Source organism: Cetorhinus maximus, chromosome 16, assembly GCF_964194155.1.
Source record: "Cetorhinus maximus chromosome 16, sCetMax3.hap1.1, whole genome shotgun sequence".
NCBI classification, from domain to species: Eukaryota; Metazoa; Chordata; class Chondrichthyes; order Lamniformes; family Cetorhinidae; genus Cetorhinus; species Cetorhinus maximus.
Genome location: NC_135894.1, coordinates 29,475,174 through 29,502,433, shown reverse-complemented (window position 1 = coordinate 29,502,433; position 27,260 = coordinate 29,475,174). Strand labels below are relative to the sequence as shown.

General features: G+C 43.9%; 1 protein-coding gene across 1 annotated transcript in view; it reads left to right on the top strand.

Annotated features, from left to right (window-relative positions):
* Window positions 1–11,204: 11,204 nt before the first annotated feature.
* The window catches only part of map7d2b (MAP7 domain containing 2b), a 213,915-nt gene continuing 197,859 nt past the window's right edge, over window positions 11,205–27,260 (top strand). Inside the window, exon 1 of the mRNA XM_078559598.1 lies at window positions 11,205–11,414. Within this exon, the coding sequence (XP_078415724.1) occupies window positions 11,378–11,414 (37 nt within the window). The 5' untranslated portion in view covers window positions 11,205–11,377. The remainder of the gene's footprint in view (window positions 11,415–27,260) is intronic.

The window sequence follows — 27,260 nt, the reverse complement described above, 5'->3', positions numbered from 1 at the left end:
GGCAGAATTTTTCCATAATGCTCTTGAAATTCCAGTGGAATTGAGACTGATGTGAACTGCAATTTATGGAGATGGTCTTTTTTAAACTGTAATCTGTTTTTTTCAAAAATTGATGTGATTGCACCAGAGGTTCTTTTCAATTGAAGTTCTCTATCTCTGTGGTGGCTTCCAAAATGTGTCAGAGATAAGGGGCAGAATTTCCCGTTTGTTGGGTGGGTGGGCCTGACCCAATCGCGGGTAGGCACGGAGCCGATCACCACCAACGATCAGAGCCGCACCACCATTTTATGTGGGCGAGCCAATTAAGGCCAATTAAGCTATGCGCTCCCTGTGCGGTTGGGGGGAATCCCTAAAATCGAGAGTGCGCTCTTTCGCGCATGCGCACGAAAGAGTGCACATCTCCCTGAGATCACCTTGACTTTTAAAAATATTAAAAATAGAGAAAAGAAAAATCCATTACATGTCCCCTCATGTGACAATGTCACATGAGTTGGGACAGTTTCATAATTTACAGAACAACTTTATTACAAATTTTAAAACCCTACATGAAATCTCATCCCACCGCTGGATGAGGTTTCATGTTTTCTCTATTTGCTGCCGGGGCTCCTGGCCAACCCGCCAACCTTATGGTTGGACGGGCAGGTCCTTTAATTGGTTAATTGATCCTGTCAATTGCCTCAAGTGGCCATTGACAGGTTGGCGGGCCCGCAGCTGATTTTGCTGCACCCCCCGCCTTCCTGAAAATTTGAATGGGGTGGGATGACGTCGGGGGTTCTGCCTGATGTCATACTGTGTCATTTTACACATTGGCAAGCAGGCCCCACCCCCCACTCGCCAACGGCAAATTCCGCCCAAGGTCTTGGACTTGAGAGAGAGGGTTGGAAGATGGTGTTACTGCTTCATTGGCAGATTTCTTATAGTCATATTTTAGCAGCTTGGCTGTTGTACTAAAAACATTTCAAAGTGGTTACTCTAGACACATGACCTCTCTCTCCCTATAGTGATTTCAGAAAGTAATTGATTAGCTCATGTCTGGATAGACTTTGGTGATTGTTAAGGGCTAGATGATTAGGTTCTTTAATATCTCAGCCATTAACTCCTGAATGGTTCATCCTCCATCTTGATGAAATAGGAAGAACACCTTCCATATGGCCATTGTCCTGGTAGACTTTCTGTCTCCGATTGAAAAGTAGCTTTATAGAAATGCAAATGGTAAGGGCCAGTGCAGTTTCAGTAATTTTTTTGAAGTACTTCAGGACATCAGCAGGTGTAAAATTCCATAGGAGGTGGGCTTGGCATGTCTTAATTGTAATCCACACTGGAACCTTCCAGAAATTGGCCAACTTGTAATACCAGACATCAGGTGACCTGTGGCAGCCATCTTAAGCTGGCGTCTTTACTTGCTTTTTAAAAAGCCCCTTTAAGGCAGTTCAATTTATACTTGGTCAAATGATGAAATTAGAGATTGATTTGAGTAAACTTGCAAGGAACATAAAACCAGATTGTAAAAGCTTCTATAAATATGTAAAAATAAAAATATTTGTAAAGACAAATGTAAGTCCCTTACAGTCTGAAATGGGAGAATTTAGGAAATGGTAGAGCAATTAAACAACTACTTTAATTTTTTCTTCACAAAGAAGAAACAAATAACTTCCCAGAAATGCTAGGGAAAGTAGAAGGAAGGGAAGGAAATTAGTATTAGTAAAAAAAAAAGTGCTGGAGAAAAAGGACTGAAAGCCAATACATCCCCAGGGCCTAATAATCTACACACCAGGTTACTAAAGGAGGTGGCCATGGAAATAGTGGATGCGTTGGTTGTCACCTTCCAAAATTCTGCAGATTCTGGAACAGTCCCAGCAGATTGGAAGGTGGCAAATTTAACCCCACTATTTAAAAAAGGAGGGAAGGAAAAAACAGGGAATTACAGACCACTTAGCCGAGCATCAATATTAGGGAAAATGCTACAGTCTATTATAAAGGATGTGATAACAGGATTTAGAAAATATCAATGGGATTAGACAAAGTCAACATGGATTTATGAAATGGAAATCATGTTTGGCAAACCTACTGGAGTTTTTTGAGGATGTAGCTAGTAGAATAGATGAAGGAGAGCCATTGGATGTGGTGTATTTAGATTTTCAGAAAGCTTTTGATAAAGTCTCACATAGAGGTTAGTGTGCAAAATTTCAGCACATGGAATTGGGAGTAATATATTGGCATGAATTGAGAATTGGTTAGCAGACAGGAAACAGAGATTAGGAACTAATGGGTCTTTTTCGGAATGGCAGGTGGTGACTAGTGGGGTACCACAAGGATCAGTGCTTGCGCCCCCAGCTATTCACAATATATATCAATGATTTGTGTGAGGGAACCAAATGTAATATTTCCAAGTTCGCTGACGACACGAAATTTGGTGGGAATGAGAGTTATGAGGAGGATATTAAGAGGCTTCAAGGCGATTTAGACCCAGTTGAGTGAGTGGGCAAATACATGGCAGATGCAGTATAATGTGGATAAGTGTGAAATTATCCACTTTGGTAGGAAAAATAGAATGGCAGGGTATTATTTAAACGGTAATAGATTGGGAAATGTTGATGTACAAAGGGACCTGGGTGTCCTTATACACCAGTCACTGAAAGCAAGCATGCAGGTGCAGCAAGCAGTTAAGGCAAATGGCATGTTGGCATTCAATGCAAGAGGAATTGAGTAGAGGAGCAAGGACGTCTTACTTCAGCTGTACAGGGCCTTGGTGAGACCACACCTGGAGCATTGTGTGCAGTTTGGACTCCTTATGATATGCTTGCCATAGAGGGAGTGCAGTGAAGGCTCATCAGACTGATTCCTGGGATGGCAGAACTGTCGTATGAGGAGAGATTGAGTCCATTAAGCCTGTATTCACTGGAATTCAGGAGAATGAGAAGAATTGCATTGAGATATATAAACTTCTGAGAGGGCTGGACAGACTGGATGCAGGTATGATGTTTCCTTTGGATGGGTGGTCTAGAACAAGGGATCACAGACTCAAGATCCATCTCAGCCTCCTTGGGAGGTCCCCAGCATCACAGATGCCAGTCTTCAGCCAATTCGAGTCACTCCACATGATATCAAGAAACAGCTGAAGGCACTAGATACTGCAAAGGCTATGGGTCCTGGCAACATTCCGGCAATAGTATTGAAGACTTGTGCTCCAGAACTTGCCACGCCCCTTGCCAAGCTGTTCCAGTACAGCTACAAGGCTGGCATCTACCTGGCTATGTGGAAAACTGCCCAGGCATGTTCTGTACACAAAAAGCAGGACAAATCCAACCCGGCCAATTACCGTCCCATCAGTCTACTCTCCATCATCAGGAAAGCGATGGAAGAGTTAAAGAGCTATCCAGCAGCAATTGCTTAGCAATAACCTGCTCACTGATGCCCAATTTGGGTTCCGCCAGGGCCACCCAGCTCCTGACCTCATTACAGCCTTGGTTCAAACATGGACAAAAGAGCTGAACTCCAGATGTGAGGTGAGAGCGACTGCCCTTGACATCAAAGCAGCATTTGACTGAATATGGTATCAAGGAGCCTAACAAAACTGGAGCCAATGGGAATCAGGGGGGAAACTCTCCATTGGTTGCAGTCATACCTAACACAAAGGAAGATGGTTGTGGTCGTTGAAGGTCAATCATCTCAGTCCCAGGACATTACTGCAGGATTTCCTCAGGTTAGTGTCCTAGGCCCAACCATCTTCAGCTGCTTCATCATTAACCATCCTTCTATCATAAGGTCAGAAGTGGGGATGTGTGCTGATGATTGCACAATGTTCAGCAACATTCGTGGCTCCTCAGATACTTAAGCAGTCCATGTCCAAATGCAACAAGACCTGGACAATATCCAGGCTTCAGTTGACAAGTGACAAGTAACATTCGTGCCACACATGTGCCAGACAATGACCATCTCCAGCAAAGAGAGAATTTAACCATCGCCCCATGACATTCAATGGCATTAACATCAATGAATCCCTCACTATCAATATCCTGAGGGTTACCATTGACCAGAAACTGAAATTGACTAGCCATATAAATACTGTGGCTACAAGAGCAGGTCAGATGCTAGGAATCCTGTAGCGAGTAACTCACCTCCTGACTCCCCAAAGTCTGTCCACCATCTACAAGGCAAAAGTCAGGAGTGTGATGGAATACTTCCCACTTGCCTAGATGAGTGTAGCTCCCACAACATTCAAGAAGCTTGACACCATTCAGGACAAGGCAGCCCTCTTGATTGGCACCACATCCACAAACATTCACTCCCTCCACCACTGACGCACAGTAGTAGCAGTGTGTACTGTCTACAAGATGCACTGCAGGAATTCACCAAGGCTCCTTCGACAGCACCTTCAAAACCCACGACCACTATCATCTAAAAGGACAAGGACAGCAGACACATGGGAACACCACCACCTGGAATTTCCCCTCCAAGCCACTCACCATCCTGACTTGGAAATATATCGCCATTCCTTCACTGTCACTGAGTCAAAATCCTGGAACTCCCTCCCTAACAGCACTGTGGGTGTACCTACACCACATGGATTACGGTTCAAGAAGGCAGCTCACCACCACCTTCTCAAGGGCAATTAGGGATGGGCAATAAATGCTGCCAGAAACACCCGCATCCTGTAAATGAATTTTAAAAATGATCAGCTGTATACAGGGGAATACAGTTACAGTCATTTCTTCAACTGAATATGACAGATACATTGTCTAATAAAATGAGTAACTTGTTTAACTGGTCATGATAGTGATTGCCTGGGGTAAAAAGTTACAGTTAATTGTTAAATTGCTCAGGTTAAACATTATAAAGTGTATGGTTAAATTAGGCTTGGAAAGCAATCCAGAGGGGAATAAATTTATTGTAAAACGTTGACTTTGTGTTGATTGTGTTGATAATTGATGCACAGGCGAAGAAGGTTGCAGATATTTGTGAAATTGGGTTTGCTAACAATTCACGGGGGAACACAGTCTCAGTTAATTGTTGAATTGGGCTTAATAGACCATACACAGGGATGAAGTTATGGTTAATTGGTAAATTGTTCCTGTAAACTGGCTGTAAAGTTACAGTTAAATGTTAAATTGGGGTTAATAACCATCAAACTTTGGGAATTAATTACAGGTACTTGCTATGTGCTCTTTAAGCCAATGCATGGGAGTATAAAAGCATGGTTAATTGTTAAATTCAGTTTGGTAAACAAAACATGGCTGTAAAGTTAGTATTAATTGTTGAATTGGGAGTTGATAACCAGTGCACAATGGAACAAAATGACAGATAATTGTTCAATTAGTTTTGATAATTGTACACTGCTGAATAATGTTATAGTTAATTGTTAAATTGGACAGGACAAGCAATATACAGGGGAAATAAATTACAGTTAGTTTCAAATGAATACACTAGATAATAAAATGAGTTGATTCTTAATTTGTTTAATTTTTTCACCCAGAGGGGGCACACAAGGTTTTGGGCCTAGTGCTGGAAAATGGGAGTAGAATAGAATTGTTTGACTGGCACAGGCTCGATGGGCCAAAGGGCCTTTTTCTGTGCTGTAGGCCTCTATGACTCTATTGTCCAGTGTATCGTGTACAAACATATTAAATTGGACTTGGTAACTAATACAATCTACCTTAATGACTTAGATCCATCGTCCCCAGTCTCTACACGTAAGTTTGCTGATGATACAAAGCTGGGTGGGAATGTAAGCTGTGAGGAGGACACAGAGAGGCTGCAAAGACATATAGACAGGTTAAGTGAGTGGGCAACAAGATGGCAGATGGAGTTTAATGTGGCGAGGTGTGAGGTTATACAATTTGATAGTGAGAGTAGAAAAGTGGAATATTTTTTAAAAGGTGTGAAATTTGTAAAAGTTGATGTTCAAAGAGACTTGGGTGTATTCATACAAGGAACTCAGAAAGTTAGCCTGCAGGTACAGCAAGCACTTAGGAAGGTAAGTAGCATGTTGCCCTTTATTGAAAGGGGATTAGTGCACACAAATAAGGAAGTCTTGCTACAATTTGTATAGGGCTCTGGTGAGACCACACCTGGAGTAGTGTGCGCAGGTTTGGTCTCCATATTTAAGGAAGGATATACTTGCATTGGCGGTGGGACAGCAAAGGTTCACCAGATTGTCTCCAGGGATGAGAGGGTTGTCCTATGATGAGATGCTGAGTAAATTGGGCTTATATTTTCTGGAGTTCAGAAGAATGAGAGATGATCTCATTGAAACAAAGAGATTCTGAAGGGGTTTGACAGAGTAGACACTGAAAGGCTGTTTCCCCTGGCTAGGAAATCTAAAACATGGGGGGCATAGTCTCAGGAGAAGGGGCCAATCATTTAGGACTGAGATTTGGAGAAATATCTTCACTGAGAAAGTTATGAATCCTTGGATTTCTCTATTCCACAGGATTGTGGATACCTCATCGTTGAGCATAGTTAGGACTGAGATAGACAGATTTTTGTCTCTCAGGGAATTAAAAGATATGGGGAGTGGGCAGGAAAATGGAGTTGAAGCAGACGTTCATATTAAATTGCAGAGCAGGCCCGAGCGGCTGTATGATCTACTCCTGCTCCTACTTCCTGTGTTTGGATGGTCTTATTACGCGGGTTAACAAGGTTACAATTAATTGTTAAATTGGGCATGGTAACTTTTCCCCAGGGGAATAAAGTCACAGGTAAGAGTTAATTTAGCAACAAACACACTCGGAAATAACATAACAGTTAATTGTTGCATTGTGTTTTATAGCCAATACACTGGGTTATAAAGCTATGGTTAATTGCTAAATTGGTCTTGGTAACCTATATACCTGGAAATATAGTTAGAGATAATTGCTGAACTGGGCTTGGCAATGAATATACAAGTTAATTCTCCAATTGGTTTTGATAACTAGGACACTGAACATTGCTGCAGTAATGTTTTTATGTAGATTTGATAATGCACAAGGAAATAACGTTACAGTTAATTGTTATATTGGACATGATAACCAATACACAAGGGATAGAGCCACAGCTTTTTTCAATTGAACACAATGAAAATCTGGCAACTAAATAAGTAAATTGTTTAATTAGCTGTGCTAGTTTATACATGGAGTTAGGGAATGAGTGGCCCTGTAGCCCTGAGCAGTACAATGGACTTGCCCATTTCTTTAGAGGGATCAGGGGACACAGTTCCTTGGAGGACAAAACTCTGGTAACTTTCAGGGATTTTGTCCAGCTGAACCACACTCAGGGCGGTACTGATAAAGGGGTTAATTTCTGTAGCTAGGCCCATGGTCTGGTCCGCTGCGCCACCTACAGGGGTATCCTTTTCAGGGCTGATTTTTGTGGATCCCAACAAAGCCCACTGGTTTCCCCTTTAGGTTCTAACAGTCAGTCTTTGTGTGTCCTGTTTTGCTGCAATGGGAACACACAGGTATCCGTGTGTCATTCCTGCTCCTTCTGTTCTGACTTGGGGAGGATTTCTTGCACACCCTAATTCCTATTCTCTTTCTCATAGTTAGCCCATCTTCTATCATATTCTCCTTTTCTGTCTTTTCCAAATTTCAGGTGATTATTAGGAAATGGTTTGCCTGTATGCTTTGTGTGAGCTTGCAGTCAGCAGCGAGGGCTGAGCATTCCTGGCTGTTAGAACTCCCTGCTGTTCCGCATGAGCCATAAGGCAGTCTGGGAGGCAAGTTTTGAACTCCTCCAACAGGATCACCTCTCTTAATCTTTTGCGAGTGGGGAAAATTTTGAGCACTCACTCTCACCGTCAAATGCGAGTTGTTTAATTCTTTCAAATTCAAGAAAGGTTTGAGTGGACTTTTTGCGAACGTTCCTAAATCGTTGGTGATCTGCCTCGGGAAGTAATTCATAAGCATTCAGGATGGCATTTTTTGTTCGCTCAATAGTCAGAACAGCTCTCTTTAAACAACATGGAATAAATGTCACACCTTTTTCTTGTCAACTGACTTTGCATCAGGAATGTCCAAATTTCTTTGGGTTATTTTTACCTGTTCGCAAGCTTCTCAAAGGCTATGAAGAACGCTTCAATGTTATCTTCATCAAATTTTGTTACTAACTGGGAAAAATCAAAGCTTGGCTCTGAACATGGGTCACTTTCTCTACTACATAAAGACAATTTCTCCCTTTTCAGCTCAAACTGTCTCATTTCACTGTCCTGTTGTGCTTGTAACTCCATCTCAAACTTTTCCCTTTGGAAGGCTCTCTCCCTCTTTCCCTGGAATTCTCCCTCCTCCTTTCTTTCTCTTTCTCACTCTAACTTCAGTCTCCACTTTTCCAGATGATGTCTTGCCAAGATAACCTGGTCTCTTTCAGGTTCCATATCTTCTGTCCATTCCAGTTCTGGGGTAAAGGAGAAATACTCAGTCAGTGTTTTTAGCATCTCAGGCTTCTTCATTTTTTTCCTCACACTAACTTCCATCTGTTTAGCTACTGCTTTGAGCTGTTCAATCATTAAGGTTCTTAGCTTATACCAAGTTAAACCCCCCCTATTCTATGAATGATTTCATGTTAAAGCCAAACATTCTACTTTCTAGTGTTGATAAACAGGAAGCTTGCTGCCATAGTCTTTTTCTTAAAATAACAATTTCAGCTATTCCATTTATTTTCCTTTTTGTTTCCAATTTATTTTTTATCCAGTAAGTCCGCATCCAGGACGAGCCCCCAATTTTTGTCACAGTCAGGTTGAGAGGGAACTGCTACAACCTCTATCTCTGTTTCAAACTGCTTGTGATCAATGAATTTAAAGAATATGAATGTGTTTGTTTTAACCCGCTGAGTGTGTGGTCAAGAAACTGTACAGCAGCAGGCTTTTGGGAATTTGTTTTAAAAAAGAAGATAATTGATTATTTTTTATAAAAGCTAAATAACCAAAAAATGAACGCTACTTCACTCATGCACATTCATGCACACAAACACACTCAAGTAAATTTACAAGGGTAGAAAATACTGTTACAACTGATAAAGAAAGGAAAAGAAAAGAAACGTTCATATCATTTGCCTGATATAATCTAGAGATGAAGGTGGCAAGCATCATATATTTATTCGTTCATGGGATGTGGGCACCGCTGGCTGGGCCAGCATTTATTGCCCATCCCTAATTGCCCTTTTAAAGGTGGTGGTGAGCTGCCTTCTTGAACCGCTGCAGTCCATGTGGTGTAGGTACACTCACAGTGCTGTTAGGGAGGGAGTTCCAGGATTCTGACCCGGCGACAGTGAAGGAACGGTGATATATTTCCAAGTCAGGATGGTGAGTGACTTGGAGGGGAACTTCCAGATGCAGATATTCCCATGCGTCTGCTGCCCTCATCTGTCTAGAAAGTAGTGGTCGTGGGTTTTAAAGGTGCTGTCGAAGGAGCCTTGTTGAGTTCCTGCAGTGCATCTTGTAGATGGTACACACTGTTACTACTGCATTGGTGATGGACGGAGTGAATGTTTGTGGATGAGGTGCCAATCAAGCAGGCTGCTATGTCCTGGAGGATGCTAGCTTCTTGAGTTTTGTTGGAGCTGCACTCATTCAGACAAGTGGGGAGTATTCCATCACACTCCTGACTTGTGCCTTGTAGATGGTGGACAGGCTTTGGGGAGTCAGGAGGTGAGTTAATTGCTACAGGATTCCAAGCTTCTGACCTGCCGTTGTAGCCACAATATTTGTAAGGCTAGTCCAGTTCAGTTTCTGGTCAATGGTAACCCCCAGGATGTTGATAGCGGGGGATTCAGTGATGGTAATGCCATTGAATATCATGGGGTGATGGTTAGATTCTCTCTTGAAGATGGTCATTGTCTGGCACTTATGTGGTGCGAATGTTACTTACCACTTGTCAGCCCAAGTTTGGATATTGTTCAGGTCTTGCTGCATTTGGACATGGACTGCTTCAGTATCTGAGGAGTTGCGAATGATGCTGAACATTGCGCAATCATCAGCGAACATCCCCACTTCTGACCTTATGATGGAAGGAAGGTCATTGATGAAGCAGCTGAAGATGGTTGGGCCTAGGACACTACCCTGAGGAAATCCAGCAGTGATGTCCTGGAGCTGAGATTGACCTCTGACAACCACAACCATCTTCCTGTGTGCTAGGTATGACTGCAACCAGGAGAGAGATTTCACTCAAATCCCATTGATTCCAGTTTTGCAAGGGTTCCTTGATGCCACACTCAGCATCACTTGGTCAAATGCTGCCTTGATGTCAAGGGCAGTCATTCTCACCTCACCTCTGGAGTTCAGCTCTTTTGTCCATGTCTGAACCAAGGCTGTAATGAGGTCAGAAGCTGAGTCGCCCTGGCAGAACCCAAACTGGGCATCAGTGAGCAGGTTATTGCTAAGCAAGTGCTGCTTTCTAGCACTGTTGATGACCCCTTCCATTACTTTACTGATGATCGAGGGTATACTGATGGGGCAGTAATTGGCCGGGTGGGATTTGTCCTGCTTTTTGTGTACAGGACATACCGGAGCAATTTTCCACATAGCCGGGTAGATGCCAATGTTGTAGCTGTACTGGAACAGCTTGGCTAGGGGCACGGCAAGTTCTGGAGCAAAAGCCTTCAGTACTATTGCTGGAACATTGTCAGGGCCCATAGCCTTTAGTGTCCAGTACCTTCAGCCACTTCTTGATATCACGTCAAGTGAATTGAATTGGCTGAAGACTAGCATCTGTGATGCTGGAGGCCTCAGGAGGAGCTGAGTTGGATCATCCACTCGGCACTTCTGGCTGAAGATTGGTGCGAATGCTTCAGCCTTACCTTTTGCACGCCTCTACATGTATATGTGAGTATGTACATTCCTAAACACACCTACATGTATGTGTGAGTATGTATATTCCTAAACATATCTCTACATGTATATGTGAGTACGTACATTCCTAAACACATCTCTACATGTATATGTATGTACATTTCTAAACATATGTCGACATGTTTATGTGGGCATGTACATTTCTAAACATACTTCTACATGTACACATGGGTATACATATTCCTGCACATATGTTTACATGCACGTGTGTATGTACATTGCTAAACATATGTCTACATGTAAGACAGGCGTGTCGTTTCTCGAACATATCTCTACATGTACCCACAGTGGGGGAGGTATTGTACATTGTTGAATCCTCAACATGTACAGACATACTCTGCATACGGAAGAGTAGCTCAGTGCTGCAGTCAGACTGCACACTGCCGGGGGTGCAGACAGGGAGGGAGGAGCGGCTGCCTCTGCTGCCGGTCTCAGGTTGCTCCTGCCCCGTCTCCTGGGCTCTCTGTCTCCCCGGGCTCTCTGTCCCTATCTCCCCCGAGGCTGAGGCTGCCGCACTGCGCTTTGTGCCGGGAGGATCAGCGGCCAAGGAGGGAGAAGATGGCGGAGCTGCTCGCAGCTTCCCCCCGGCGAACAGGTAGGGAGAGCGGGCGGGACTGAGCTCCTCAGCCGGCAGCCCATCCACTCCGTCCGGGCATCCATCCTCCCTCCCTCCCTCCCCTGCAGCCCCAGCATCAGCTCAGCTCTACCCGGGAGACAGAGAGACAGGAATAGGGGCAGGAATGACTAGGTAGGGGAAGGAAGATCGGGAGAAGTGACATTATTTTTGTGGCAGTGATTTCAGGTCAATGATGTAAACGGTACAGTTGTTAATGGGATTGGATTAAATCATTCGGATTTTGTGGAAAGGGTAATTAAATCCAGGGTTGAGACAAGTTTACATTTTTACATTTACCTTCTCTGCAACCTGCAGAAATAGGAGTAAGTTTGTATCTTTTAACTGCCCCCTCACATAAAGCAGGTGCTTTTCTTTGGCTTTTCCTTCAGGCTATGACCCCCTCATTGCTTTTGTTCAATTGATGCATTGTGGTGAGGTCCAGTTGTTTATAAATGGGGGATAATCCCTAAGGGTGCATTTTTGACTACAACCCCAAGGGTAACCTGTCCTTGACCTGCAGCAGCTGCAGGCTTGTGCCAAAATGCTTTGTCAGAAATACTGTTGGACTAATGCAGAGATGTGCAGCCCGACGTGAGATGGGTTGAAATGTGACGAGGTGCCTGTTCAGTTCTCTTTGAAAGAACAGTTAACACTTCAGTCTATTTGGGGTTTATATCGCCTGACAAAACACTAGCTACAAAGGACTGGTCTTTTATACTTGGGATCGTACAGGCCCCAGGGGGTCTTCAGTAGCTTGGGGACAGTGTGACAGTTTTGTACCACATCCAAATGCAGAAAGGAAAGCTCCTAATGTCACTGCCAGGGGTTGTTGACATGTCTAGTAATCAGGGAGTACTGCTCTTGTACATGTTAAATAAACAGGGTTTTACCCACTGAGTCCTTAGAGACATAAGGGAGCAAATTGTTGGAAAATCCATTAAGTCTTTAGGTTAGCCCTAGCTCAGGGCTCCTGAGTCGCAAGCTCATGGGTCTACGACCCCTTCCAGAGATGTTAGCACATAACCCATGTTGACTCTCCAGTGCAGGACTGAGGGAGTACTGCACAGTTGGAAGTGCCGTCTTTTGGATGAGACGTTAAACCTTCTTGGGTGGACAAAAGAGATCCTATGACACTTTTCAAAACAGAACAATGGCATTCTTTTTGCTGTCCTGTTTATCCTCTCAACCAACAGCACCAAAGTTGGTCATTATTTCATTGTGGTTTTTTTCTTTAATTTTTCATCGGATGTGGGCATCACTGGTGAGGTGAGCATTTGTTGCCCATCCCTAACTGCCCTTGAACTGAGCAGCTTGCTAAGCCATTTCAGAGGGCAGTTAAGAGTCAACCACATTGTTGTGGGTCTGGAGTCCCATGTAGGGTAGATCAGGAAGGTTGGCAGATTTCCCTCCCTAAAGGACATTAGTGAACCAGATGGGTTTTCACAACAATCAAAGATAGTTTCATGGTCACCATTACTGAGACTAGCTTTCAATTCCAGATTTATTAATTGAATTTAAATTCCACCAGCTGCCATGGTGGGATTTGAACTCATGTCCCCAGAGCATCAGATTAGTGCTCTGGATTACTAGTTTAGTGACATTACCACCTATGAGAGCTTACTGGGCACAAATTGGCTGCTGCATTTCTTACTTTACAGTACTGATACACTTCAAAAGTACTTAACTGTAAATCATTTTGGGACATCCTGAGGTTGTGAAAGGTGTTACATAAATGCACGTTCTTTCTTCCTCCCTCTGTTCCTTCTGTCCTCATAGTGCATTGCTTGGGGGTCTGGCTCAGTATACACTTCACTTACGTAGCCATTTGAAAACTCAAAGCCATTATGAATGCCCAAGTATCATCAAGGCTCAAAGACCAAAATGTCAAACTATTTGTCAAAGTGATTACAAATGACAATTGACATTCTACCTTATTGTCAGAACAGCTCAAAAATTTAATTTAGTGTGGTGGATCACGTTGGCTTCAAATCGAGGGTATAACCATCACAAATCTACTGAAAGTTTAAAGTACTTACAGAAATCTAAGAATGATGAGATGTGCATTTATTTCCATTATATTCTTTAAAAAATGTGTCATTCTCGTTTAATTAAAGATATGTTCCCCTGATTGTTCAATGGGTAGTCCTGTGTATGGTACAACTCAGTCACTTTAAAAAAAATTCATTCATGGAATCGCTGACTAGACGATTATTTAGTTATTGCCTGTCCCTAATTGCCCTTGAGAAGGTAGTGGTGAGCTGCCTTCTTGAACTGTTACATGGACCATGATGGTCTCAGTGTTGGCACAATGGTTTGATTTGGAATAAACAGTGAGGAGGATAGTAACAGACTTAAGAATGAAATAGACTGGTGAAATTTGAAGTGATATATTTTGGAAAGAAAAATGAAGAAAGGCAACGTAAAATAAACGGCACAATTTTTAAGTAGGTGTCAGGAACAGAGTGTCTTGGCGGTTTTTGTACACAAAAACCATTGAAGGTATCAGGACAGGCTGAGAAGTCTGTTTACAAAAACAAAACCTTGGTCTCTATAAATAGAGACAGATCACAAAGGCAAGGAGGTTTTACTAAACCTTTCTAAATCACTGTTTAGGCATCATCTGGAATATCGTGTCTGTTCCCCTAACTAATGAATCCCCTATTACTATTGTTCTTTTTTCTCCCCTCCTGTACGGCAGAGCTGCCTGTGGAACCACAAACCTGGCTCTGACTGCTCTCCTCCAAGGAACCAACGCTCTCACCAGTATCCAAAACCGATTAGCAAGCGGGACCCCAGGGGACTCCTGCTTTACCATCCTAGTTCTCTTGGACTGCCTGGCAGTCACCCATTCCCATTCTGCCTCCATGTTCCTAAGCTGAGGTGTGACCACCTCTCTAAACGTGCTATCCAACCTATATCCAATACTATATCAACCTCGAGGATGTGCCACAGTGACTCCAACCTCCGCTCGAGCCCTGAAACCCAGAGTTCAAGGCTGTGCAGCTGGTGAAGCTTCTTGCACATGTGGTCATCTATGACACTAGTAGTATGAATGACTTCTCAAATATTACAGGACATGCATTCCACATGACCGAGTTATCCTGCCATGGCTTCAATTTACTTCCCTTATGGTAACTTTAGTTTACTTTTGTTTATTTATACTACTATATTTCACTTGACCTTAACTTTACTTCCCGAATGCTTGTGTTTCTTACTTAAATCTAAGTAGCTACTTTAAAAAAATATGCATTTTTCCATTTTCAGCTACTTAAAGACCCTCCCTACCAGCAGTTTCTCACCAACCGATGACTTTATGTTTCTCCTGTGATGCCACTGTTGGATATTTTTCGAAACAGAGCCCTCTCTTGCAGCTTTTCAACTCTTGGTGTCTTGGAGGCTGAGAAAGATAGAGAAAGAAAAAGAAAAAAAAGCACCTCCCTCCCCTCCTCACAGAACTCCCTTACTCACCAAACTCACAATAATTACACTCAGAACCAGCTGCACTCTGTGCCAGTGCATTTAGCCTCTCTTTTTTGCACTACTGAGATTCAGATGACTACCGTGTGGCAGTTACAGAACTAGATTAGGCCAGTTCCTTAATTTGCTGATCTCACCTGCTCTCCAGCAGAGAGCTTGATTTGCTTGGTTAGCCCTGCCCAAGTCAAAACTTAAAAGAGCAAGTTTAAGTTAAATGCTAAATTGCAAGCAAGCCGTATTACATTTTATGAAAGGGATTAATCCTTAAAATTTAAAATTTCACCTCCTTACTAACCAAACTCACAGTCGTTACACTCAGAACCAGCTGCACTCCCACCCTGCTACCCATGCCCAACATTTTATGGTGTGGGCAGTGTATTATCAGGGTCAATTGTCTTGACAACAAGCCTAATTGACCTTTAATTGTTCATCTAAATATGGCAGGTGGGCAGCCGATTTCAGCGCCCGCCTGACCCCTGTATTATGGGGGTGGACAGAAAGATGGTGGAGTGGGCACCTGGCCTATTTAACGTCCCCCCCCACTCCCCCACAGGAAACATGCCTGCTGGGGGCACATAAAATCCAACCCCGAGTAAATAGTAATCATTGGATGTGTGAATGTGGGTGTTGCACATTCACACAACATTTGCGGGTAAATTTTAATCTTTTGTGCTTTTGCTGGTATGATGGTTGGAGGAAAAGCAGAATGTTATTTAACAGTTGTGGCTGCTTCACTCCCTCGGTCACTGAATGATGATAGATGTTTGTTCAGTAAACGTACATCTGTAAAATACAGTTATTTGTATTGTGTGTGAGGTGATTTCCACTAAAATGAGTGCATGTGGCCAAAACAGTATCACTGTGGCTTCACCTAGGGCAAGTCGGTGATTTCTGTTGGACTAGATTGGACTGAAAAGTATCAGTTTAATTGGAGACAGCATGTGTTTTATGGTGTAGAGTGCATGATAAATCATTAAGTATGCTTCCCTTTCCTGTAAGGGCTATTAGGCTCGACCAAGTGAGTTCCCATACACTAGTGGAAATGCAGTCCCAGCCAACATATATTTGAAAACAGTGGGTACTGTTGCAGGGTCTTGTAAATTTTCCCGATATAGGTCACCTCAATCTCAGTGTCAAACCCTTGCCAGGTTTATGAGCATGTGTTCCAGATTGTATCCTTAACTTGACTTTGCGATTCCCTATAGAACTTTTACAGAATGTTTCAGACAGGAACAGGAAGAAATACCAGGCGAATACGTCAGTGTCCTATTCTTGCAGTTGGATGGGTTACTGTTGAGATTAAATGTTCAATTTTATTTAAGGGAATTGACCTTTATAACTCTCACCTCTTTTACAAAACTCCATTGCCTAACTGATTTTGATCCCTTCTCTGGGAGAACAGTGTGAGGTAATGGGTCTTGCTAACAGGCCATGATGTGAACATTCCTTCTTTGGCCTTAACCATCTTTATCTCAGCCAATTGGTTGGCTAGTCCTATAGTAGGAGAGGGTTTTATGGGCTCCTACAACCCAGACAATGGGGTTGGCGGCGGGGAGGGGGGCATGGGGGGCGGGGTTGGGGGATGGTGTGGAGGGCAGGGGATGTCACCCACATCCACTGGACACTAGCGTCCTTTTGAATTTCAACCCTAAATTTAGAACTGGAGCTCGGGTCTCCACCTAGCAGGACTGTGCGGCATGGGGTTCCAACACAGAACCTTCAGACTCTTGAGATAGGAGCTAAACCGCAGCAGATTTTGCCCTTTGGGCCATGGTGGAGAAGTGTTGGAAGGGTTAGCAGGCTGAGCATCAACCTGTTGAACCCCATTTTCAATGCTCATTGCATTGGTAACAAGTCATGGAGTTGGGCATGAACCTGCTGCTTCTGGTTCAGGGGCAGGAGCACTACCCACTGAGCTAAAGAGCTCCATCCCCCTAATTATAGACAGCTTCAGTTTTAAAATTAACAATAGTTTTGGCAAGTTATGCCTCAAAGTGGAAAGCTCTCCTGGTGTCCTGGCCAGTTTTAATTCTGCAAACCGGATTTCACGGTCAGGGCTCCCGCTGTGGAGCTTGAAGAAAGCTGCTCACAAAGAGTTAGTTATCGCTGCGTTGTGGGGTTGTCCCTTCCTGAGGTCAGTTTATTCCTGGCACCTGAGCGAAGTAGATCTCCAGACACCCAGCAACAACAATATCACCAAACCAGCAAGTGGAAACTACTGGATCCCTTCAAGTTTAATTTTTAAATTTTACAGATACCAACTTAAACTATTGGGGCATACGCATGGGATTAATGTTGGAATTAAATTATCATAACCAAACTTTAAAAATCTTCCAAAGGCATGCTGAATTTCTTATCAGAAAGGAGAAACTTGGCATTCAACAACTATAGGGCCTGGTGAGGCACTTTCATTGCACTTACGAATATTGTTACACCTCACTCAATAAGCTGTAACCTTTTTCAAGGCTTTTACAGCAAACTAAGAGTGTCAGGGTGAACGTCCTCGTCAGTTCAATGATTCAGATTGATTGCAGAATAGAGGGGACTTCACTAGCTCACCCTCTGGAGAAGCACAGGATCACTGACAGGATCTTCTAGTTTCTGCATTTAACTGTGCAAGTGTGGACTCAAGAAGTTGCTGCCAGTTTCAGAGAAGTAATGATGGTGAATGTTGACAGTTTTGGCACCATTACTGCTGAAAAATCCAAGCCTTCAGCTAGTCATGTCTGCATTGCTGTTTTTGGGGCCTTGTTTTGTGCCACTAAGTCATTTGGGAAATCCTGAGGTAGAGAAAGGTGCTATATAAATGCAAGTTCTCGAGCAGAATTTTCCTTTGATGTTGGGCGTGTTTGACGGCGTGAGCGGACAATATGGCAGTAAGGCCAAAAATCGATTTCACGATGCTGTGAAACCAGTTTGTAATCTTCTGCTCCACCCATCAATGGGGATGGAGATGTGTTTCCCGCCGTGGACGTTGGGAACTTCATTGTAATAACCCCCCCCCTGTCCAACGCTGAATCACCCGAGCACGTTGGCGGGGAAACACGCTGACATGTTTCATAACTGAACATAAGTGACATGCACCTGGCGAGCTGCACTTCACTCGGGACTTCGAGGTTTGTTTGCCTATCTTGCTTCGGACAACACTCGTGGTCATCAGCGCCAGACTTCACAGACAGCACCACATCACTTTAGAGGAGCTCAGGGACAGATCTCTACCTACCAGAGCAGCCGTAAGGTGGGGGTGGCTTCTCAATGGCTGCAGGGCTAGGGCTTGTTCGGGGAAGGGGGAGAAATGGCCTCAGGCAAAATGCTGCAGGGCAAGGGCTGTACTGGGGAAGTGGGGGTATCCCAGGGTGTGTGCGGGGGGGCACATGTTGATCTGTGCAAGTGGCCTCGAGATGGTGCGGGCTGAGGAGGCAGTCTCCAGAGGAGATGAGGCCAGATGGAGATGTGAGGGTATGTGTGAGAGAGTGAGTGGTGATGTCCCTTGGGCTGGCAGTGAGTGAGATGCCAGGGAATGTGTGATGGGCTTGTGAGTGTGAGAGTTTAGAGAGATGAGATGGTTGCCTTACCCTGGTGGCACGATGAGATCATTCATCCTCTTTCTGCACTGGATGGCTAACCTGTTCTGTGCAGTGTTGGCACTGACCATCACTGTCACCGCCTCCCAAGCCAGAATAGTGACACTGATGGGCCTCCTGTGGCCAGGGTGAGGGTAGAGGACATCAAGGCAGGCTCCAATGATGTCCAGAGGGCATCCCAGGAAAGCATCACTGAATCAGGGGGCTGCAGTCTTCTTGCCTTTTGGGGCCATGTCTCTTGTGCAGCAGTCCTGGGCTGGAAACACTGAGAGGTGTGCACGCGGCTGCACTTTAAATATGGCGCCCAGCGTGAGAAAACGGCGAGGTGACGGCGTGGCGGGCAAATCGGAGGTTGCCCACCATTGAAACAGTGTGTTTTCTGGGAATGCATGATTAATGAGGTGGGATTGGGATGATACGGCGCAAAAACCTGCCAATGCAGCCTGCGGGTAAAACATCCTTTTTCCCGCCCACTGCTGCACTTGGTGCAAATCTGGGGCGATTCCGCCCCTTGTCTTTTCTAGCTTGCCTGAGTTATGTTATATAATAGCTCCTTTAAAGTTATTCTCATTTTAGTGTTACATATTAGGATAATTGGACAGTTAACCTGTTGCCTCCTGAAAATTGGCCACCTGGGTCTCAATGCCAGCATATGTGTGCTTCCAACACATATTTTTTTAAAATTTGTTCATGTGACGTGGACTTTGCTGGCCAGGCCAGCATTTATTGCCCATCACTAATTGTCCTTGAGAAGGTGTTGATGAGCTGCCTTCTTGAACTGCTGCAGTCCATGTGGTGTAGATACACCCACAGTGCTGTTAGGGAGGGAGTCCCAGGATTTTGACCCAGCAACAGTGAAGGAACGGCCAATGTATTTCCAAGTCAGGATGGTGAGTGGCTTGGAGGGGAACTTCCAGGTGGTGGTGTTTCCATTTATCTGCTGCCCTTGTCCTTCTAGATGGTAGAGGTTGTGGGTTTGGAAGGTGCTGTCGAAGGAGCCTTGGTGAGTTGCTGCAGTGCATCTTGTAGATGGCACACAGTGCTGCATCGGTGGTGGAGGGAGTGGACATTGAAGGTGGTTGATGGGCTGCCAATAAAGTGAGCTGCCCTGGGTGGTGCCAAGCTTCTTGAATGTTGTTGGAACTGGACTCATCAGGCAAAGGAGAATCTTCCATCACAGTCCTAACTTGTGCCTGGTAGATGGTGGACAGGTTTTGGGGAATCAGGAGGTGAGTTACTTGCCACAGGATTCCCAGTCTCTGACCTGCTCTTGTAGCTGCAGTATTTATATGGCTGGTCCAGTTCAGTTTCCTTCCAATGGAGCGAATGGGACCCAATCTTTTCAGGTCAATGACCTTCCATTGGAACATTCTGATGAAAGATCATTGACCTGATATATTAACTGTTTCCACACGGATTCAGCCAGACCTGCTGAGTATTTATGGCATTTTCTGTTTTTATTACAATACCAGCACTATTGAGGTGTAGACAAGTTTCAGAATGTAGTTTGTGCATTTAGAGACCATGGGGAAATCTGTTGTTATATAAGATCATTTGGTTTGAAGTATGAAAATTGGAAGAAGAAAATTAGATGGCATATTTGGAGAGAGAGTAAATGAATATGTTGTATATGTGTGTGAGGAGAGATGGGTGGTAGTTTCTTTTGGCATTTTTGCAATGGGAGACAAGCAAAGAGCAAGTAGGACTTTTTGAAAGATGATATAGTAGTGAGAATCCTTGGACAGTGCTTAAATAACGTTTTGTTTGAAAACTGTCCCACCAGCTCTGAAGAAGATGTAGCCTGATAATGCAGGTAAGGGAGAGAGAGGAAGCTTCCATCTTGAGGTGCCCGCACTGTGAGGGCCTCATCCTGGAATGATGGAACCCAAAAGGGGATTTACACATGGAGGCAAGGGGCATGGCTGAGGTATAAAATCAATACTTTGCATCTGCCTTGACCAAGGAAGAAGATGCTGCCCAGGTCATGGTGAAAACCACTGAGGTTAAACTGACTGGCCTATAGTTGCTGGGGTAGTTCAGACACTAGAAGGGTTTAAAACTGATAAAGAGGAGCTATTAGATAGGCTGGCTGTACTTAAGTTGATAAGTCACCAAGACCGGATGAGATGCATCCAAGGATACTGAAGGAAGTGAGAGTGGAAATTGCAGAGGGCATTGGCCATAATTTTCCAGTCTTCCTTAGATACAGGGGTGGTGCCAGAGGACTGGAGAATTGCAAATGTTAAGCGTTTGTTCAAAGAAGAGCTTAAATATAAACCCAGCAAGTACAGGCCAGTCAGTTTAACCATGGTGGTGGGAAAGCTTTTAGGAATGCCTGGACAACATCTAAAGTCACTTGGATAAATGTGGATTAACTAAGAAAAGCCAGTGCAGACTTGTTAAGGGAAAGTCATGTTTAACTAATTTGATTGAGTTTTTGATGAGCTATGGCGTACATGGACTTCCAAAAGGTTTTTGATGAAGTGCCATACAACAGGTTAGTCAGCAAAGTTATAGCTCATGGAATAAAAGGGACAGTAGCAACATGGATACATGGACTGTAAATCTCCTGTGCAGTTTCTGGGCAATAAGTGAGGAAAGAGTATGAAGCTAAAATAAAATATTTTGAAAATTACAGGGAAAAGTGGAAATCCTGTGAATTAAGCCAGTTGTAAAAAAAAAAAGTAATGAGTTCCCCTCCAAGTCGCTCACCATCCAGGCTTGGAAATATATCACCGTTCCTTCACTGTCACTAGGTCAAAATCCTGGAACTCCTTTCCTAACAGCACTGCAGGTGTACCTACATGACATGGACTGCAGCGGTCCAAGAAGGCAGCTCACCACCACCACCTTCTCAAGGGCAATTAGGGATGGGCAATAAATGCTGGCCCAGCCAGTGACATTCACATCCCCTGAATGAATTTTTAAAAAGGTTGTTTTTCAGACTGGAGGGTGGTTTATAATGGGGTTCCCCAGGTGTTGGTGTTAGAACGCCCGCCTCTTCTTGATATATATTAATGATCTAGTCTTGGGTGTACAGGACACAATTTTAAACTTTTCAGATGGTGCTAAACTTGGAAATATCGTGATAGTGATAGACTTCCAGTGGATATAGACAGGCTGGTGGAATGGGCGGACACGCAGCGAATGAAATGTAATGTAGAGAAGTGTGAAGTTAATCATTCTGGTCAGAAAAACAAGGAGAGATTATGTAAAATAAGTGATAACATTCTGAAGAGTGTGCAGGAGCAGAGTGACCTGGGGGTATATGTGTATATATTGTTGTAGGTGGCAGGGCAGGTTTGAGAAAATGGATAAAAGGGCAAAAGAAATCCTGGATTTTATGAATAGAGGCATAGAGTACAAGAGCTATATTGAAGTTATATTGAACCTCTACAAAACACTGGTTCGGTCTCAACAGGAGTATTGTATCCAATTCTTTAGGAACACTTTAGGAAGGATATGAAGATTTTAGAGAGAGTGCAGAAAAGGTTCACAAGAATGGTTCCAGGGATGAGGAACTTCAGGTATGAAGATAGATAGAAGATAAGAGAAGGCTGAAAGGAGGTTTGATAGAGGTATTCAAAATCACGAGGGGTCTGGGCAGAGTAGACGGAGAGAAATTTCTCTTTGGTGGAAGATCGATCAGAGGGCATCGATTTAAAAAGAACCAAAGGCGACATTAGGATAAACTTCTTTCCACAGAGCGAGTGGTTAGGATCAGGAACGTACTAACCTGAGAGTGTGGTGGAGGCAGATTCAATCAAGACTTTCAGAAAAGACTTGGGGCAGAATTTTTCATCCCGAAGGCGGGTGTGTGCCCGACCCGAAGGAGAGTGAAATAGTGCGTGATGATGTCGGGCGAGCACCCGTGCACTCTCATCGTGCACTCTCGTGAAATTTCGCTCGGCGGGCACGCACACGAGAGGCGGCAGCACATCTGCTGACAAGAGGCCTATTAAGGCTCTTAAGTAAATAATTAAATTGAATTTTTTGCTGCCCGTTCAACCGTTCGGTTGGCGGGCAGGCGAATAGGCCAGGCGGCCTTTGCATTTTTAATGAAACCTCATTCACAGGCAGGATGAGGTTTTGGACAGTAAATAAAAAAATAACACAATAAAAATTTTGAAAACTAATTTTCCACATGCCCCTGTTCATGTGACAGAGTCACATGTGGGGACATGATTTTCTTACTTTTGAATTCTTTATTTTTCATGTTAAAATTATTCAGCTCCCTCGGGCAGTTCTGTGCCTCAGTGACCACTCCCCCCGCACCTGCGCAGACTTCAGCGCTTACGCTCCTCCCGCCCCCAACCCAGCAGCACCGAGGTTATCACTGTGTGTTTTATGCTGGCTGGGCCGTTAATTGGCCAGCCAAGGTGAGATCGCGATTGGGGCCCGATTGCGGGCGGTGGACTGTTGCGTGGCTGTTCCCAGGCCTGCCCGACGATGGGAAAATCCTCCCCTTGCATCATTATCTGAAGAGGAAAAAAATTTGCAGGGCTACAGGGGAAAGGTGGGCGAGTGGCAGTGGGTGAGTTCCTCATACAGACAGCTGGCATGGATGTGATGGGCTGAATGGCCTCCTACTGCACCATAACCATTCAATGAATCTATGGATTCTGTAACTTGTGAGGAAGAGATATGAAGCAGTTTATTGTGAATCAGCACCAGTTGCTGGTTGCTTTACAGCTGAGACCATTTCAATATCTCCTCTTGCTACTGTTTTCGCAAACAGAAACCAGTCCACTGGCTCTGTGAAAATGACAGCACATCCTCAAAGTCCCTGTGAGTTTCAAGAAGGTGCTGCATTTACACACTCCTTTCCCATTAGACTCAGAATGTCAAGTCTAACAATTAAAATTGTGATCCTTTTAGCTTCATGATCATTGTTAATAATTGTCAGTCAACCTCTCTGGCCCAGAAAGTGGTCCAGCCGGCTATTAAATGGCTGCGGGGTGAGTGGGCCAAGCACGGGTGGGCGGGCCTCTGACGCTTATGCAGGGGGTGGAGCAGGGCAAGCAGGTCCATGCACACTTTAGCTCATGTCATTTAGTGCACAAAAGGAGGCTAAATCGGCCCATAAAGTCTTTGCCAGCTGTCTTTAGAGCAATCGACTCAGTCCCATGCCCCTGCACACTCCCTGTAGCCCTGTTAGTTTATTTCCCTCAAGTGCCCATCCAATTTCCTTTTGAAATCATTCATTTACTCCTCATCCACCAGCCTAGTATGCAGCAGGCCATTAGCACTCACTGCGTAAAAAGTTCTCCCTCACAATTCCTCTGCATCTCTTGCCCAAAACCTTCAACCTGTCTCCCCTAGTCCTTGTATCATCAGCCAATGGGAACAGCTTTTCTTTGTCTATCTTGCCTAAACCTGTTATAACCTTGTCTACCTCTATCAAATCTCCCCTCAATCTCCTTTTACTCCAAGGAGAACAACCCCAGCTTCTCCAACCCAACCTTGTAACTAAAATCCCCTCATCCCTGCAACCATTCTGGTAAATCTGCATCTTCTCGAGGAGCCTTCCAAGCAGCTTTGGTTCCCTGTATTAAGGCTCCCTGATAATTGTAGGTCATGAGGCTGTTTAGAACATACCATTGTAATAGCAAGCTGGAACCTGAACTCACTTGAACAATATTAGTGAGGGATGCGTTTCAAATGTTCTATTGCCACAATGTTCTCGAAACATGATTTTGCTCATACATCACCTTTCACTGATAATAAAGTCAGTGGCACAAACCTTGTGCTCTGAAAGCTAATAGTTAACTGTGTTTTGCTCACTTTGTCCTTTATCAGTAACGCAGTGTTTGGTGAATTATTACTTAATAAGACCTTAATGGCTGCAAGTGGAGAAGCTATGAATTATTGAAATGGATTAATAGTCATTGTGCTTTGAGGTATGTGTTGGATAATAGGATCCCTTACATCTACAGAGCATTTCATTAACAGTTCAGAGAGCTGTTTTTAGCTACAACGGTTATTTCTGACCGATTAGCTATTTATTATGTATTTGAGGTCCTTACCTCTTCTTCAGTAATCACAGTAATGCACTACTTTTCTTTAATCTTTCACGGGTATGGGCGTCACTGGAAAGGCCAGCATTTGTTGCCCATCCCTAACTACCCTTGAACTGAGTGGCTTGCTTCGCCATTTTCAGAGGGTAGTTAAGAGTCAACATTGCTGTGTGTCTGGACACATTTTAGGTCAGACTAGGTAAGGACAGCAGATTTCCCTAAAGGTTTTTACAACAATTGATGATAGTTTCGTGGTCAGTATTATGAGACTAGTTTTATATTCCAGATTTTATTAATTGAATTTAAATTTTGTGGTGGGATTTGAACCCATGTCCCCAGAGGATTAGTCTAGGCCTCTGGATTATTAGTCCAGTGACATTGCCGCTACACCACCATCTCTCCCCTCATTTAGTGCAGGAATTGTGAATGAGTGTGCATCAAACTCCTCAGCCTGATAGTTTGGTCGCACCCGAACTGGTTTCAAATTCCCTTCTTCTCATTCAGTAACCAAAATATGCTTCAAGTCCATCCAAAACATTGAGCCAAATATGTGGTCCTTTAAATCTAGGTAGTAAAAATATCATGTGCCAACCCCACATATTTTAAGGATCTAGGGACTACTTTTCAAAACTGCAAGATTAATATGTCACTAGCATTCTAAAACCATCAATGAACTACATCTCCACAACAGCTCAGTACAGTCTGTTTTGTGAAATTTTGTTGAGCCTCAATCATTTGCAAATAAAAATAACATTGCCTCAGCAGGACATAGATAGGCTTGCAGAATGGTAGCTGGAATTTAGACGTGTGAAGTGATGCATTTTTGCAAAAGTGGGGGCAGAGAGGCAATAGAGACTTAATACCACACACTCTTTAGAACTGTGCTAACAGAGACCAGGGAGGTGCGTGTGCATCAATCTGTGAAGGTGGCAGGACACTTTGAGATGCTGATTAGCAAATCATATGGGAGCTAGGGTTTCATAAATAAAGGCATTGAGTACAAAAACAAGGAAGTTCTGCTGAATTAGTATAAAGCTTTGGTTAGGTCACAGCTAGCGCACTGTGTCCAGTTCTGCTCACCACACCCGAGGAAGGATGTGAGGGTCGTTGAGAGGGTGTGGAGGAGATTTACCAGAATGGTTCCAGGGATGTGGGATTTTAGTTACAAGGTTAGGTTGGAGAAGCTGGGGTTGTTCTCCTTGGAGTAAAGGAGATTGAGAGAAGATCTGTTAGAAATGTACAAGAGATGATAATAGGTTTAAATAATATAGACAAAAGAAAGCTGTTCCCATTAACTGACTGTACAAAGACTAGGGGAGATAGATTTAAGGTTTTGGCAGGAGATGCAGGGGGTGTGGGGGGTGGGATTGAGAGAAACATAGAAAATAGGAGCAGGAGTAGGCCATTCAGCCCTTCGAGCCTGCTCCACCGTTCAGTATGATCATGGCTGATCCTCTATCTCAATGCCACTCTATATTCCCGCTCTCACCCCAAACCCATTGATGCCTTTCGAGTCCAGAAATCTTATCAATTTCCTTCTTAAATATATTCAGTGACTTGGCCTCCACAGCCTCCTGTGGTAGAGAATTCCACAGGTTCACCACCCTCTGAGTGAAAAAGTTTCTCCTCATCTCAGTCCTAAATGGTCTACCTTGTATCTTTAGATTGTGACCTCTTGTTCTAGACTGCCCCCCACCCCACCCCCACAGCCAGAGAAATCAAATTCACGGCATCCAGTCTGTCCAACCCTGTCAAAATTTTATATGTTTCAATGAGATCCCCTCTCATTCTTCTAAACTCCAGTGAATATAGGCCTAGTCGTCCCAATCTTTCCTCATACGACGATCCTGCCATCCTAGGAATCAGTCTGGTGAGGAAGAACTTTTTTACAGTGAGTGGTAATGATCTGGAACTTGCTGGTGGAAGTGGAGACAATCAATGATTTCAAAAGGAAATTGGATGGGCACTTGAAGGAAATAAGCTTGCAGGGCTACAGGGGATAGTGCGGGGGACTGGGACTGACTAGATTACTCCATGGAGAGCTGGCATGGACTCAATGGGATGAATGCCCTCCTACTGTAATGTAAATGACTCTTGTTTGAAGGGCAAGTGGAGGGAAAGAAAGAAAATTTAGGCAAATTTTCTGGAAGGAGAAATACATTTAAAGAAATATGAAAGAATAGTTTGGCATTCATATAGAAGATAGACCAACATTGATTCATCTAGTTATAAGGGAGGGTTCAAATAAAAGGATTTATAGGAACATAGCATCATGAGCAGGCTATTCAGCCCCCTTGACCCCCAAGCCTCAACAGCCTTTTAGGGGAGAGAGTTCCTGATTTCCACTACCCTGTGTGTGATGAAGGACATCCTGAGCTTACCCCTGAATGGCCGAGCACTAATTTTCCAAGTTCTTGTTCTGGATTCTCCCAATGGAGGAAACAGTTTCCTTCATAACCTCTTTAACATTGTAAATACCTCAATTGATCAACCTCTCCATCCTTTAAACTTAATGGGCTTCTCCAAGCAACTCACAAGAGGCCGTGAAGGCACAGTGACCTCCAGATTGAGGTGAGCAAGAGTGAGGTCCAGTGTTAGAGAGGGTAGCTTGTTAAGGGGTGGAGGTCAAAATTGGGAAGAGTTTGTACAGCTAGCACCAGCTGTCTCTGGGTAAACCAGTATTGTTGAGGGGCCATCAAACAACCCTGAGGACCCTTATTTGTATCTAAAGTGGAGGAAATTCTTGT